Source organism: Telopea speciosissima, chromosome 4 (assembly GCF_018873765.1).
Source record: "Telopea speciosissima isolate NSW1024214 ecotype Mountain lineage chromosome 4, Tspe_v1, whole genome shotgun sequence".
In the NCBI taxonomy this organism is placed as follows: Eukaryota; Viridiplantae; Streptophyta; class Magnoliopsida; order Proteales; family Proteaceae; genus Telopea; species Telopea speciosissima.
In genome coordinates this window covers 28,921,071-28,936,737 of record NC_057919.1, presented here as the reverse complement: position 1 = coordinate 28,936,737, position 15,667 = coordinate 28,921,071, and the positions used below count along the sequence as shown (strand labels likewise).

Here is a 15,667-nt window from a genome sequence, read left to right as displayed (position 1 = left end):
CAGAGGGAAGATCTCCGACGTTCAAGTCAGTCCAAAGCAGCAGTCAAAGAGAGAGGGAACTGAGAAGAAAGTGAGTTGATCATACCTGAGTCCTCCACTTGCTATTTATAGAGGGGGCGTTCTCCGAGGCGGTAGTACTTCCCTAGGTCATTGCTACTTGGAGTCTTTCAAAGTCGTGTCAGAGTGGGACAGTTATTTTCCTTCTCCCTAGGTCATCTTTTGTGGATAAGAGTTATCCGTTAGTTTGAGACCATGTTGTGCATGGGTTGTGGTTTCCATGATTTGCACGGTAAGTTAATGACGTCATCGTCGTCATTGGCTTTATCCGTTGACGGGGTTTTCCACATGTCGCCATATTACTGGTAAGGTGTTTTTGCTCCTATCAAATGCCCCCTACTCCCTTGAGCGCAGGATGTGGGTAAGGGAGTAAGATTGATTCTTTTCTCTCTTGTTTTTTTTTTAATCACTCCCCCCTCCCCTCGATGATGCCTGAATGACAAACCCCATCCCTAGGTATTGGGTAATAACTCTCCCCTCACCTGAACTCAAAAGATTCTATCAACTGTACTCATTCCGTAAAAAAATGGGTGTTACGATCCGTATCAGTATCGACAGAGACCCGATACTGATACCGATACAATATTTATGTATCTATCTCTCTCCTCAAATTTAAAAAAAAAATTTGAAATTTTCATTTCTTTTCTATCCATTTCTTACCAACCAAACAGCCTAAAACCCTAGGTGCAACCCAAAATTTGTATTGAAGTTCATCAGGAACTATAAGAGGATCAAACTTTCATCCTCCCCCGGGTCATAATATATATTTTCAGCCATCTATCAAATTTCTGCTCCTACACAACAGCAGAAGACACGTGGGTCTCGAATCGTTATTGCCTATGGTTCCTTGACCGGTCGGTTCCCTAATGCCTCTCACAAGAGGGGGGTGAGACCCACCCGGGGCACATGACCGAACACTCTGCCCGGGTGGAGCCCACCCTCCTCTTGTGAGAGGCACTAGGAACCGCACTGGTCAAGGAACCGCATACGATAAAAATTCGTGGGTCTCTGCTTTCTTTCCCTTCTCTCACCCTTCAACTTGATTCAACTCTTGTCTTTCCCTGCCTGCATCATCACACAAATAAGAAAAAAATGCCTCACGCCCAAATTCTCACTCCTCAATCCATCTTCCTCGCTTCTCGCTTCTCCAAAACAATCTCTTTCTCAGCTTCTCTTCCTGCAACCCAACCTATAAAAAGAACCCACTGCAATCTGACAAAGAAAAACCTAGTTATTCGCTTCTCATTTCAGCCTGTGAGATGCTCAGTTTCTGTGGTATCAGAATCAACAACCCAGAAGGAATTTCTAAAGAAACCCTCTCCAGCGGAAATTTCCAGAACGATAATGGATTTATCGTCTGTGGGTAGTCTTTGTACGTTTATGCAAGAAGGTTTGCCTTTGTGCATTGGTGTTCACTTTGCTGTAGACCCTGAAGGGATGCCTATCTTGTGCTTGAATGCTGCAGATTCTAAATTTTCTATTGGCAGCAGCTCTTGTCTTAATGTCCGGGTAATTCGTAATTCTCTTAGAAAGTTTCTTAGAAAACACTTAAAAGTCTTATTTTTTTTGTTAGGAAATTAATCAATTAGGATTATCGCAACTATTCGGAAGAAGACACTTATTTTTAATTCTGTGGCCTGTGTGTGCTTTAAATCAGATAGAACAGTGCGGTGCACGGACTTCACAATGTTCGCTTCAAGGCATCCTCACCAAACCCGAAGATAAGATGGTTTTGAAGGTAGAATCCATTCTCCAGTTTTGCAGATTCTGGAGATATATCTACCGTTTTATCATTATATATGGTCGTTATCTGTATAGTTGCCGGAACTTGGACTGAATTATTTGCAGCATGTAAATGTTCTGGCCTTAAGAAGAAGTACTGGTTTTGATTCATTGTTGTCTCATCTAAATAGGAGTTTTGGTCCTTTATGAGCTATCTTACAACCCTCAAAGGCAAATTGTTTAATGGGTTCAGGAGTTTTTTTTTGGGTTGGGAGGGGGGTTGGGGGTGGGGGTTGTTATGTAGTTTATATCCTGTTTCTCTGCTTATCACACATCTTCATTGTGTATCTATTTCAAACCATCCTTTCCCATTTTCCAAAGATTTTAAAGTGGTCTTATCATGGTAGGATATTTTCCAAATCCAATGGCTCTATATCTTCTTGTTTTGAACATTTTACTGATTGCTATCCTTTTCTATTGACCCAATTGTGTTAATTCTATAAATTATTGATCAGAACAGTGTATTATTTTGTACGAGTCCCTAGTCGACAGTCGTAAAGTTCATCCTTAATACTGAAGAACTCATAGGCCCATAATCTGAGACTTCATCAAAAGAGGAGGCAAATCATGAAAGTTGTGGTTGTGTTGTCCATGATCATTTGAACATGTGATCTGTTATTTTCCCACTGTTAGTGTTATGCACAAGTAAGGTTAGAAAATTAGGGCATCATCCCTACTCTTGTTTTATGCTGATAGAACAAAACGTTTTTTATTAGCATCTACTTCAAGGTCTTCATAAATCATTATGTTATCCTTGCAGAAACTCCAGTCGATATGGAAAAATAGGTTTGAAGAAGAAGTGGATGATGATCTTATATGTGTGGTTGTTGTTGAACAGGTCCTACAGATGGAAAATTTCATGGAGGTGTGTGGGTCTTCTTTTTTTTTTTTTTTTTTTTTTGTTGATTTATGGTATTAATACTAATAATATGCTTTGCAATCATTATCTATCAAAAAAAAAAAAAAAGAACAAAAAAAGCTTTGCAATCGTTTTGAGTCCATTCCTGTGGCTAACCTTTGAAACTTGGTTTGTTGCTCTGCCGTAATGTGCAACAATGCTGTTCTGGACATGGAATTTAGGCTGGGGAATGGGTGACCTCAATGGAGTACAAAGATGCAAGCCCTGATCCACTTAGAAACTTTGCGGAAAAGATTGTAAATGAATTCAACACAAACGTGGAAGATGTCCTTCGCTTTTGCAAATTTTATGTGGATTTGGAATTCCAGGTTTGCACCATGTTCCATTTTATTGCTTGCATGGATTTATTTTTTTTTTTTGGTTTCCTAGCCTTTCCTTGAACTTCTTCATGGGTATGAAACTGAAGGAATCAATTCCATATACAATAAGAACACTACCAGTGGCATCATTGTACATGAGGGATGATGCAACTTGGTAGGACTAACCACTCTAAGTTCTGACCTCAGAGATTTCCTAGGCTAAGACTGAACAGTAAGAAATAGTTGTAACATTTCATCATACCAATCACTCTATTCCATTCTGTTAGGTGGTCAGAATAAACATGGTGAAGTTTTCTTCAAAATTTTGGATACCTTTGAGATTATTGAAAGGATCATCCTGTAGTGATGATCCTCTGATCCTCTGATCATCAGATTTGGGTTGAGACTTGTATACATCCCCTGATCCTCTGGCAGGCAACTGATCTGATGCCTGTGAAATAGGATGTTCGACAAAAGAGACTAACCATTAGAGATTTTGACAGGACTGTACTTACAAATCCTGACCTGAGAGGGATTGGCTAATCTGGAACTCTTGCAATCGGTTCAGTTGAGCCAACTGTTATTGTAGATTTCTCTGTTTGCAAGTTTCGGAGTTCCTTTCCTGATTAGCCTACAAAGTGAGAGTGAATAGGAGCTGCTGTGCTGCATGGGCCCCTGAACTTCTTGTTTTGAGGTATTGGCTTGGTTTAAGAGTTGATTTCAAATGGTTGTAAACAGCTTGACCTAAAAGTAAAAGAACAATGTTTCAATTTCCATATTCTCAAACGATTTGAGAACATCAAAATCTCCTACAAGTGGTGAAAACAACCTTCCACTTTTTTGTTTGAGCTTGATTCATCTGAACCACTGAATCTGCATTTCCCCCCATTATTATGAAGATTTTTATTTTCACTGAAACACACCTTGTTGAGACACTATTCAACCTTACATTCTTTCTATGTGCCACCCTCTTCAATTAGCCACTATTCTCGAACCCAAACAACTGGTGAAGTAATCCTTGTTCCTGTATTTCCCAGACATTCATCATTCCATTTACTTATGGAACACCTTAGAATCCAAAAGGTTCTAGCTCTTACGCGTTTCCTTCCCCTTCTCCACCTGACCTTTCTCAGTAGTTTTCATAATCCCTCAACCATTGTTCATTTCATGTGACCAGCCTTGCTGTAGAGCATGGTTCCTAGGATTGGGATCAGGGTTTGAATTGCTCTGAGCAGATTTGGGTTGAGACTGGTATACATTTCCTGATCCTCTGGCAGGCAACTGATCTGATACCTGTGAAATAGGATGTTTGATAAAAAAGACGAACCATTAAAGATTTTGACAGGACTGGATTACCAATCCTGATCCTGAGTGGGATTGGGTAAATCTGGAACTCTTGGAACCATTGCTGTTGAGCCAATGGGTATTGTTGATTTTTCTTTGTTTGCAAGTTTCAGAGTTTCTTTGCTGATTAGCCTACAAAGTGAGAGTTAATAGGAGTTGCTGTGCTGCATAGGCCCCTGAACTTCTTGTTTTAAGCTATGAGCTTGGTTTGAGAGTCTATTTCAATTACCATATAGGCATGTAGATATGATTCTTGATGGTTACTTGTAGGGAAATAGGCCCTTATCAACAGGGACCCTTGAATCCGTTCGATCATAAAAGCTCCAAGTTCAAGATACAAGAAAAGACATTAAGGAAGTAAATAGGTACTAGTTAGCTGTGCAGATCACGGTCAAACGATAGAACGTTCTTGAGACCGTTATCAAACGTAGCCTAAGGAACCTAACATGCCAATAGTAGTAATTTAATGAGAGACAAGGCTTTTTGGTATTGGATATATCGTTAGGTTGAAAAATTCTCTTTATCCGTGCTTAATGCGCCAAATTAATTTGACACATCCCAGTTTTTTTTTTCTGTGAAGTTCCACAGCCCAATATGCGTTACGGTTGTGCACCTCGAGATCTAAAAGAATATCCCGGAGTTTTCAGTGGGATCCCATCGTGCATTGAATACCAAATTCTTCTTTCAAACTTAAGACCCCAATATTTCCATTCTAGAGTATCCGTTGACCTCATGAGGGATTGGATAATCAACTGTTCATTCATCTCCACCATTAAAAGGCAAAGACTTAATGATGCTGAAAGCAGATTAAGTACCTACTAGACCTAGAACTGACTTGCAATGAATTGAAAGACAGTTAACCATTTTTTCACTCTCTTCATCATAGGTCTATTGTCTTGGGAATAGGGTTTTAGTTACTCTAATTCTTTTAATGTGATCACCAACATACAAGCTCAAATTTCTAAGTGGGAGAAGTAGAACAGAGGGACTCATCCACACCATCAAATGGTTGTAAGGAATTCGACCTAGAAGTAAAGATTAATGTTGCAATTGCTATATTCCCAAACAATTTTAGAAGATCAAAATCTCCTACAAGTGGTGTAAACAACATCCCACCCTTGTTTGAGCCTGATTCATCTGAGCAACTGGATCTTCATTCCCTCCCCCCCCCCCCCCCAACCTTATCATGACCTTATCATGAAGAGTTTCATTTTCACTCAAACACACCTTGTGACACTCTATCTAAACTGACATTCCTTCTATGTGCCACCCTCTTCCAATCCTTATTCCTGTATTTCCCCAGACATACTTAATTCCCTTTACTTATGGAACACCTTAAAAGTCCAAAGGTTCTACCTCGTGTGTCTCCTTCCCCTTCTCCATCCTGACCTTTCTCAGTAGTTTCCATAATCCCTCAACCATATTGTAGCCATAAAGCCAGAGAGGGACATGACATGCTATGCAGTAATAAGTTTACATTGTTTCATTGGAAGAAATTGGTCCACTTTTTTTAATAGAGACATGGAGGTTTTACCAATTTTTTGCTGTTCTGTCCTCTAAAATTGTTGTGAAACATTTTCTGGTATGGCAGGTGAAAGAGGCAAAGTTGATATGGGTTGACCGGTTAGGTTTCGATGTGCATTTGCTGTCACCTGAGGGAGACACTTTTGAGGTCCGGGTTCCTTTCCCTAGAGAAGTTACAGATGAGAAGAGCACAAAATCTTCATTCAATTGTATGTCCCAATTTGCATGGGAAATAGAGAAGAACTACTCTGCTCCAATGTTTGAGAAGGTGAAGCATTTGAAACAGATTAGCTGCAGCAGACACGATTAATCATAGTGATTTTCTTGGCAGCTTTTCATATTGTGTAGAGGTTGTTTTGGAACAAACACTGTGAATCAGTGTATTCTTGTTATTATCAATACTTGTGTGTTATAAAAGCAAAAGTGTAATCAAACATCAGTAGCTTCACAATGCTAAAGAGGCTTTAATTGATTGAGCTTTCAAACAGTCACATGATCGGGTAACAGATATTCTTTTAATCAATTCAATCATAATACCATTGGACCCAACGATCCCATACAGGCCACAAGAACTATATAGCAATTTTTTGCCCTCAGCAATATGTTGTGCTATGCTTCAGGAGCACTGAAGTTCACAGGGGTGCAACCGTGCAAGCGTCCATTCATATGTGTAACATGGATTGATATAGAACTTTAATATACAGTGCACATCCTAGACATGTAATTGGTTGCTGTATTCCAGCCATTATTGACCATCTTTTTATTATCTAGTTTGATCATTACTTAGTCCTATAGATGATTTTTGAAAGTATTCCTCATTGCTTGTGGACTGAGAATTGTAAGAACATGGTTACAAGAGGAAGATTGAATTAAAAATGCTTCAAGGGAGCTTCCCTGGGTACTTTTATCATATACGGATGGCCAATACCATAACTTTCCGGAGGCAAGATTTGATGAAGTGAAACCAATTAAAAAAATAAATAAATATCTAAATATCACCAGAAGTAATGTACAAGACAACTCAATTACAGAGAATCATTTCTTTCAAATCACTTGCAGTATCAAGGCAAATATACCATACAATTTAATATTTCACACCAATATAAGTGTATGGAAGCAGGAAAAATGGAAAGAAAAATATTTTTACATTCTTAGTTTGAAAGAATGATTCTGCAATCGGGTTAAGTTCTTCACCCCGGTCTTGAATATCAACTTAACAGAGTATATGAACCTATCGAACAAAGAAACCGAAGAGTGCTCTCCAATATCCAATCAACTGCATAAAGGAAAGAACTTGTATGTTATTAACTCATCTATCTACCTACCCATCTCGTCTGTAGTCTATACGCAATATAGAGTAGTGCACCTGAGCCAAAAAACCATTTCCAGTGTGCCCTTCAATTACCAACCCTGCTGTAAGACCAATCATTGCCCAAGCTCCATTAACTGCTTCAATTTGACGTTGTCTCTGTATTAATTATGGATGTGATAAGCATTCAAACCCAGATTTCAATTCACAAAAAGATGAAAATTCACAGGCTTCAAGGAAATACAAAAGGGTCAAATTCAACCTCATCTGCAAAATGGTTTGAATAATGCCCCACGGCACTGGAAATGCTTGATGCATGTCCAAAGCATCTCTGTTTTCTTATTTCTTGCTTCTCTCTCTATCTCTCTCTGTGTGTTTGAACATTGGTTTTCCATGTTATAAAAACTGGGAAATTTGAGGTTTATGCTTTCATGTTTCACCATACAAAATATGCATAAGCCATGAACATAAATATGTAAAGTGAACCAGCCTTCCTTCCAAGAAGAAATTTAATCAATCACCATGGATGACCTCACAACTTCAGTCTTACTCTCCATATGAACAATAAATAATTATCCAAAGATGGAGAAACTAATGATAATCTAGTCAGTAGAGAGCGTTTATATGCGTTGAACCTTCAATATGGGATATAAGGAACAATTTCATGAAAGAAAACACAGAAAATGAAAATTTTCATGAAAGATTCAGCAATCCCTACGTCAAAATATTCAAGGATCTGAAGGTATGATTTTTTACATATATTCCAAAGTTCCCACCACATCTATTGGGCTTCTAGAGAAAGTTCACTTACTCTCAGTCTCTCTGCTGCTTGGATCACTTGCATTTCTTTGGCTGCTAAGCGCTTGGCCTCCAAAGGATCAACCATGATCACCTCTTTTGGAATTCCTTTTCCTGGAGTAAGCTAGACGTGAAAAAAGAACAGATTGGTAAATAAAAGAATGAAAACATGCTGTAAACATACAACTAAAGTACATGCTGCACTGGTACGAATATGAAAATAACCAACAAGAGACAGACAAATACAAATATGGGAAAAAAACAATGGCAAGTCGACATCTTCATTGAACTTGGACAGACATAAATCAATGCCAAAGTTTTCTTATTTTAAAAGTTCAGATTTACTTGTGAATATGGGAAATATTTCAGATTAGAGTCATAACAAAGAAATATTTCAGAAAATTCAATGAAATACTTAAATTGATGACTTGGTCCATATCTTTGAAAAGTTTAGCATCGGCTGCCATAAGTAAGTAAGCAGTAATCAAAGAAATTAAGAACTGAATGACTGGAAACAAATCTAATCAGCATGGGGCCTGCCTCTTTGCTTCCAAATTTATAGCAAGGAAGATAGCTCATATACATAATTCCCACTTGCACAGCTAATAGCCAATTCTGTTATGGATGTTGTTGGATTGTCAATGTGAAGCCAACTCGAAATTATGCATAGGCCATGAACATAAACATGTATTTCAAGATCATCCTTGGAGGCCTTAATTTTATTTTTCTCAAAGGTAAATTGAGTTCTGCAAAAGAAGCACATGTGTCACCACATCAAATTGGACTTTCATTGAAGATCGATCCAGATGATTTGGCAAACCAAATAATTGAACCCTTAAAAAGATTTCCTTTATGTTACTGAATACCCTACACCCTCCTCATCATTTGATGCAGAGTAAGAAATCATAACAAGGTTGACATTCTGCTACCTGAAGATCACATGAGGCAATCTTCCTTTGGCATTCATTTTATTACAAGAAGTAACCAAGAGTATATAACCTAAATCAGTGAGCACTTCTACGATTCCAGTTCTATCCATAATATGCACTCCATCTGTCCAGTATAAACTACATCACAACTCCTTGGTGAGCACATCTAGGATTCCAGTTCTATCCATAGTATGCACTCCAGCTGTACAACATAGTCTACATTTTTTAAACTGGAAATTGGGGACAGTAAGATCACAACTCCTATGGGATGTACTGAAACAAGCTACTGGACATCACAACTCAGTCTGGAATAGGGGAAAAAATGTTATTGGCAAAGAAAAGAAACCTTTTCCTTTTCTCTCCGAAAAAACAAAGAAGTTACACTTTCCAGTCTTTTGAATTCAAGAATTTTCTGCCAGGAACATGCATTCCAATTATTATCCTCACTGTAAGCAAAAAAATAAAATTTTGGAGACATGAAAGAATTAAAAAAGAAAATGATATGAGCTCTTCTCTATGTCTCTGTGCCTGGTAATGTGTATGTGGTGATTCTTTTAGCAATTTATCCCATATGAAATGTCATGGGGGAGTTATATTCTCCTTTTTATTTTAAAGAATTGTTCATTGGTGTCCATACATTTCCATGCTGATACATCAACTTGCATTCTAAATTAGGGTACTTCTGTTCCAAGATTCAACAGTAGGGGTACCAATCATAGGGGAAACAAAATTCAACAGGAGTGGTGAAATGATCCACTTGGTTCATGTACCAAGCATGGAGGTAAGAATCTATCAAGGTACAATCCTTGAGTTTGTGAATTTAAATTCCCAAATTCTCAAAAGTACTAATTAATGTACCATGGCTTACAAGTTAAAACACCATTTTCTACCCACATTTTAATTTGAACAAATCACAAGGGGAATAACTTCTGCGATAACCTCATTTCACTAGGCTTCATTTGGTTGGAAGTGAAGGAAAAGTAAATGGAATTAAAACTGAAATGAAAAATTTTTAATCCTTACAACAATGGTTGCGTAACTAACTCACAACTCACTAAACATGGCAATTAAATTTTTACTTCACTTTTCACCCAAACTACTCGGATTTGGAATTAAAAATTATGAAAGGGTCTATCTGAAAAGTTTAACTACCTTGTTTTGTAAGATATTAAGTTAGCTATACAATCATCATTACAAAACTTTCCATTTTATTAAAAACCAATTTTACTTCATTTTCCAAAGCTTGTAATAACAGGAATTGTCAATGAAAATCAGCAAGCCATACAACCACTACAAAACTAGTAATTCTCCACGTAGCTCAAAATATATAAAGGCTACTGCACCTCAGAGCTAAAAAATTAACCAATTCTACTCCCTCCATTCTGATCCATGCTATTGAATGTGAATTTGATTAAAAAAAAAAAAAAAAAAACCTAGACAAAGGGATTCTTAGTAAGAGAAAATACTCAGATTAAAATATCTACCACATACCTACAAAATGTTTGATCATATTCAAAGCAAAAATATCCGCATTATACATGTAGAAGCCTTGAATTGATGCATACTTTAGGATTAGCCAAGACCCGAAATGCTTGTCCTCTGGTTCTACGTTTAACAAGTCGAACATCTTCATTTCCTTGCAATCCCCGGGTGCTGAAGGAGAAAAACGGTTGACACATTAAATAGAGCCAAAATAAAATCAATAGAACCGAAGCCCCAAAGAAGAAAGGCATAAAGAGACTAATAAAATAAGCATTTTTCGCAAATAATATCACTTGTTGTCACGAAATTGCCTTCTTTAGGAGATTTCAGGCCATATCTGATCAATAATCATGACCCAGAAGAGATTCAGTCCTAATTCGTGCAAAAACGCATTTTCCTTAATTTAGAATAGCGTAAACCAGACTAGAGGAAGAGGAGACAATAAGAAAAATCAGACGAAATTAAGTACATAAGTTTGCAAGATAACGCTTACTTGAAGATTGTTGCAGGCAGAGAGCTCAAGGAACGGTGATAGTGAGAAGAGAAGAAAGGGAGAGCACCGTTAACGGTGGAAGGCAGGCATCCCAACATCTCCTCTCTTTCGTAGATGTAACGATGTTCACCGGTTTTAGTTTCAACTCGTTGTAGTTCTTTCTCGCCAATCGAGTGAGTGGATTAGTTTCTTAATTGATTAAGAATTCGGTACTGGTAATTAGTATGTGCATCGTTTATAGGCTCACTGATCCTCCAGTTAGTATATCTTGTCGTTTTCTCGTGATCAATATATTTCACCGTCCAGTGCCAGCTGGTGCTAAAGAATGCCTTATCTGTTAGTGATAAATGAATTGTAACTACTCTAGGGCCACAGGCCAAGTACAAACTCTGTGGGGGTGTCCGGGGAGGATTTGGGTCCTCTGTAGCGCACCATCCGACGGCCCTGCATGTTTGGCACGCAGCCCAACACATAGGTGGGGTGTTGGGTTGCATGCCCGTGCACTGTAGGCTGTCAGATGTGCGCTACAGGCCATGTGGCGCTACAGAGGAGCCTCATCCGGGGATAAATCATTATCCTCTCCGTTTCCCTATCCGGTACAATTGTTTGGTTCCTCTCATAGGGAACCGGAAATGACGACCTAACCCCCTTCCGGAACACACTGCCCGAATGAGGTTAAGTCGTCATTTCCACCTCCCTATGAGAAGAGCTGGACAACCGTACCGGGCAGGGAACCAGACAGGAAAAAACTAGGGGGGGTGTTGATGGAGAGAGGGGCAAGGTTCAAAATCCTTGTATCGGACTCAGCCGAAACCTTTCCGGGTAGGGATCGAATCGGTACAAAATGGTCAAAAAACCTCCAAAATCGTTTTTTTATGGATCAGGTCACGTATTGGCTTGAGTTGGTGGGTTCTGATCAGAGATAACGAACCATGGAGAGGGGTGCCTTTTTGGCACAATATGGAATCGATCCCTTGACCTCCTAGGAGGTGGGTGGGGGGGGGGGCATGCATTCAACTAGCAGGCCACCAACCAATCGAACTAGTCGTTGTTTGCATATCCACTCATTTGACATGTGGCATCTTAGATGGGGTTGAATTTTTTAGACGAGTGGACCCAAGCCTCTACTTACATGTGGAGTTTCACCTTGAGCATAGTTGGAAAACTAGGGTTTTCGATTTGACTCGTCTTTTTCAAAATCTAGTGACTTGAGCGAGTCAAACCTGTTCAGGAAAAGTTATTTTTTTATTATTTTATGGGCAAGAAAATGTTAACCAATCGTGTAGTCCTTGCACCAGTGCGGGGACCAATAAAAGCATGTGTAGGAGCATTTAATTGAATGAGATTTTTTAGTTCATAGGGGGTTTGAGTGATAATTTTGCACGGTCCTGTGTCTAAGTACAGAAACCATACGATCGATTAGTGTTCTTTTTTCTTTATTTTATTAATATCTTCCTTATATTTCTTTTTTGGGTAAGAAGGGACTGAGGCTATAGTTGCTTGGGAGAAGGAAGAAAAAACAAAACAATGAACTAAAAATTCTAGGGTTTTTGTTAGTTGTAGACCAAACTTATAATCTATATAATATATTGATCAATAAGAAAAAAATTGGACTTAGTGACTTTCATATGACTCGGGTAAAGACATGGACTAAGTCAATGTAAACTCGGACAAACTCGAATTTGGTTTGGTCATTTGTAAATCTAGCGAGTTTTCATGACTCTTGACTAGGTTTCATGTTTGTTTTTTCACTTAACTTGGGTGATTCGCTTGATTTAAAACTTGGTTTTCCAACTATGGATTGGAGTTATTTTTCTTTATAGCAACAAACAAGGTAAAAATTAACTAAAAAGGAAGGAAGCTGCATCATCTACTACATTAATCTCTGTTCTAAGCCACAAAGCAGATACATCAAGTTCATGTGCTTCTGTGATAAAAAATCTATCCTTCTTTCGAATGCATACATTAGCATAATGTTTCAAAAGAGCTTTATATCCCACAAGAAAGTGAAAATTTCCCATGGCCACTGGTAACTATATGTTGCTCCACCCATTGAACTAATTCTTCATAATCAGTCCAGATGTCGATACATGCACATTCAATTGCCCCTAGTTTTTGCAATCCTTGGAACAACCCTTAATTTGCTTCAGCTACTTGTGTTATCCCTGTATGATCAAAATCTATACATGCAAAAATAAAACTTTTATTATGAATAATTATAGAAGCCCAATTTGGTTCACCCAATTCTTTAACAAAACTACCATCACATATAAGGGTAAAAGAGTCTGGATTACCAAGCTCGATCAAGATAGTCAGTCATTGATAGGGAAAATTAAAGGTAGAAACGTTTCAATAGAACAAGGAAAATGCAAGAGATTTTGATCCAAGATCCATCTATTGATATATCTCAAAATGATAGCATAATCAAGTACTCCGATCGTAATCCTAACCATGGATTGGAGTTTTTTTTTTTTTTTTTTTTTGTGGTAAAGAACTATGGATTGGAGTTGATACATAACAAAACAAGCCACTACAAAATACAAAAGTGCATCCATAAAAAAAAAAAAAATACAAAATTGTGCTTCAGGACAACAGAGTGGAGGGTGTCAAAATGTACATGTGAAATAAATGATTGAATGAGATTGGAATTTAAGATGTGGCCAATATAGCTCAATCCAAAAATATCCAAAGTGTTGGATTGTCATGTCATTACTCCACATGACACAACAAGTACATAACAAGTTTTTTTCTTTTAAATTTAATGTAGTAATTTTTTCATAGTGTCAATAATAATTCAATATTAATTTAATCGTAATGTCATGTCCTTGTCTTTTTATGTACTTATTAATTTTATGGGTCGATGTACTCTGTGTCGCTAGCACAGGCTGCACCTAGACACATGGGGACAATATTTCTGCCATTCAGGGGGTAGGTCGGGATGGTCATTTCACCCACCCCCATGTGTCTGGGTGCAGCCTGCGCCTTCGACACAGAGAACAGTTGGCCTAATTTTATTGGGAGGAGTTCTATTTTTGGAAACATGGCTTACCTCATTGTTCCCTGGATCTATCTCTTTCCTCCCCAATAGGGGTAAAGATGTCATTTCATAGAAGGAGGAGAGAGATAGACACAGGGAACGTCGACCTAGGGCCCTAGGCCACGTTTCTTTTGTAGAGAGGTTGTTTCCAAACTCGAACCCACGGCCACTTGGTCACAATGGAGCAACCTTTACCGTTGCACCAAGGCCTGCCTCATTTCCTGACAAAGAACATTTTTCCTAATTTTTATATTTTTATCCATATTTTTTCTATTATTATTTTCAATATAAAAACAAAAAATACATCACAAATATTCACGTCATCACATCTAATCGAATGTCTTTTGAAAACTTAAAAATAAACAAAATTTATAATAGAAATAACGTATAGGCTTGGTAGTTATAGATCTTAATTAGATAACTGATATGAAAAACAATAGGAGACTAAAAGGGGAAAACCTATCTACCCTAAGATAAGATGGTGGAGACTAAAAGGGAGTCCTTAGGCACATTTACTAAAAATATGATCAAACAAGGAAAGTGGGACTTTGAGGGAAACACCAACTAGATGTGAAAATGAGATGATGACTTGTATTAAGAGGTTGCCATAGAAGTTTTAGGGGAAGCAAAGGGTAGGCGTCAAGCCCCTAGAGAGACTTGGTGATGGGATGAGGAGGTTCAAGCAACCGTCAAGACTAAGAAAGAGAAATTTAAGACATGGCACTAGACTAAAGAAACAGAAGATAAAAAGAGGTGTAATGAGGTCAGAAACGAGGCTAAAAAGATGGTGGGGAAATATGAGGAGCTCTATATTAAGCTAAACACAAAAGAAGGGGAAAAAAACTATTTATAAAATAGTTAAATTGAGAGAAAGGAAGAGTAGAGATTTCGAACAGGTGAGATGTATAAAAGGGGAGGATGGAAAGTGTTAGTAAGGGATGAGGATATCGTGAAGAGATGAGATGAATATATTTCTAAACTTCTAAATAGACATAGTTTGAATATGATCGACTCGGTTAACTGCATTATTCATCAAGGCACCACACATCATAGATATGTACAAAAAGTTGGTGTGGTGGAAGTTAAAGAAGCCTTAAGAAAGATAAAAGTAGGCAAGACACCAGGTCCGGTGAAATCCCAATAGAAGTGTGGACAGCCCTAGGAGTTTGTGGGATACATTGGCTAACCAAGTTATTTAACAAGATTATGATCACAAGGAAAATGCCAGATGATTGGAGGAGAAGCGTTGTAGTTCCAGTTTACAAAAATAAGGGTGATGTCCAGAGCTACAATAACTATATAAGCATAAAACTAATGAGTCATACTATGAAACTCTGGACATCACCCTTATACATTGTGAGGATATGAGATGAATATATTTGTGAACTTCTAAATGGACATAGTTCGAATATGACCGACTCGGTTAAATGCATTATTCATCAAGGCACCACACACCATAGATATATACGAAAAGTTGGTGTAGCGGAAGTTAAAGAAGCCTTAAGAAAGATGAAAGTAGGCAAGACACCAAGTCCGGATGAAATCCCAATAGAAGTGTGGAAAGTCCTAAGAGTTTGTGGGGTATATTGGCTAACCAAGTTATTTAACAAGATTATGATCACAAGGAAAATGTTAGATGATTGGAGGAGAAGCGTTGTAGTTCCAGTTTACAAAAATAAGGGTGATGTCCAGAG

General features: G+C 38.0%; 2 protein-coding genes across 2 annotated transcripts; one reads left to right on the top strand and one right to left on the bottom strand.

Moving 5' to 3' along the window:
* The first annotated feature begins 1,149 nt into the window (after positions 1-1,149).
* LOC122657690 (glutamyl-tRNA reductase-binding protein, chloroplastic-like) lies at positions 1,150-6,405 on the top strand. Its single transcript, XM_043852477.1, has 5 exons — positions 1,150-1,566; positions 1,715-1,795; positions 2,600-2,704; positions 2,920-3,066; positions 5,993-6,405. Exons 1-5 carry the CDS (start codon positions 1,150-1,152, stop codon positions 6,233-6,235), a joined length of 993 nt encoding a protein of 330 aa, XP_043708412.1. The 3' UTR covers positions 6,236-6,405.
* Positions 6,406-6,953: 548 nt separating this feature from the next.
* LOC122659165 lies at positions 6,954-11,034 on the bottom strand. Its single transcript, XM_043854307.1, has 5 exons — positions 10,937-11,034; positions 10,527-10,614; positions 8,046-8,156; positions 7,292-7,393; positions 6,954-7,201 (listed from the first exon to the last, which is right to left on the bottom strand). The coding sequence occupies exons 1-5, from the start codon at positions 11,032-11,034 to the stop codon at positions 7,157-7,159; spliced, it is 444 nt and encodes a 147-aa protein (XP_043710242.1). The 3' UTR covers positions 6,954-7,156.
* Positions 11,035-15,667: the final 4,633 nt, after the last annotated feature.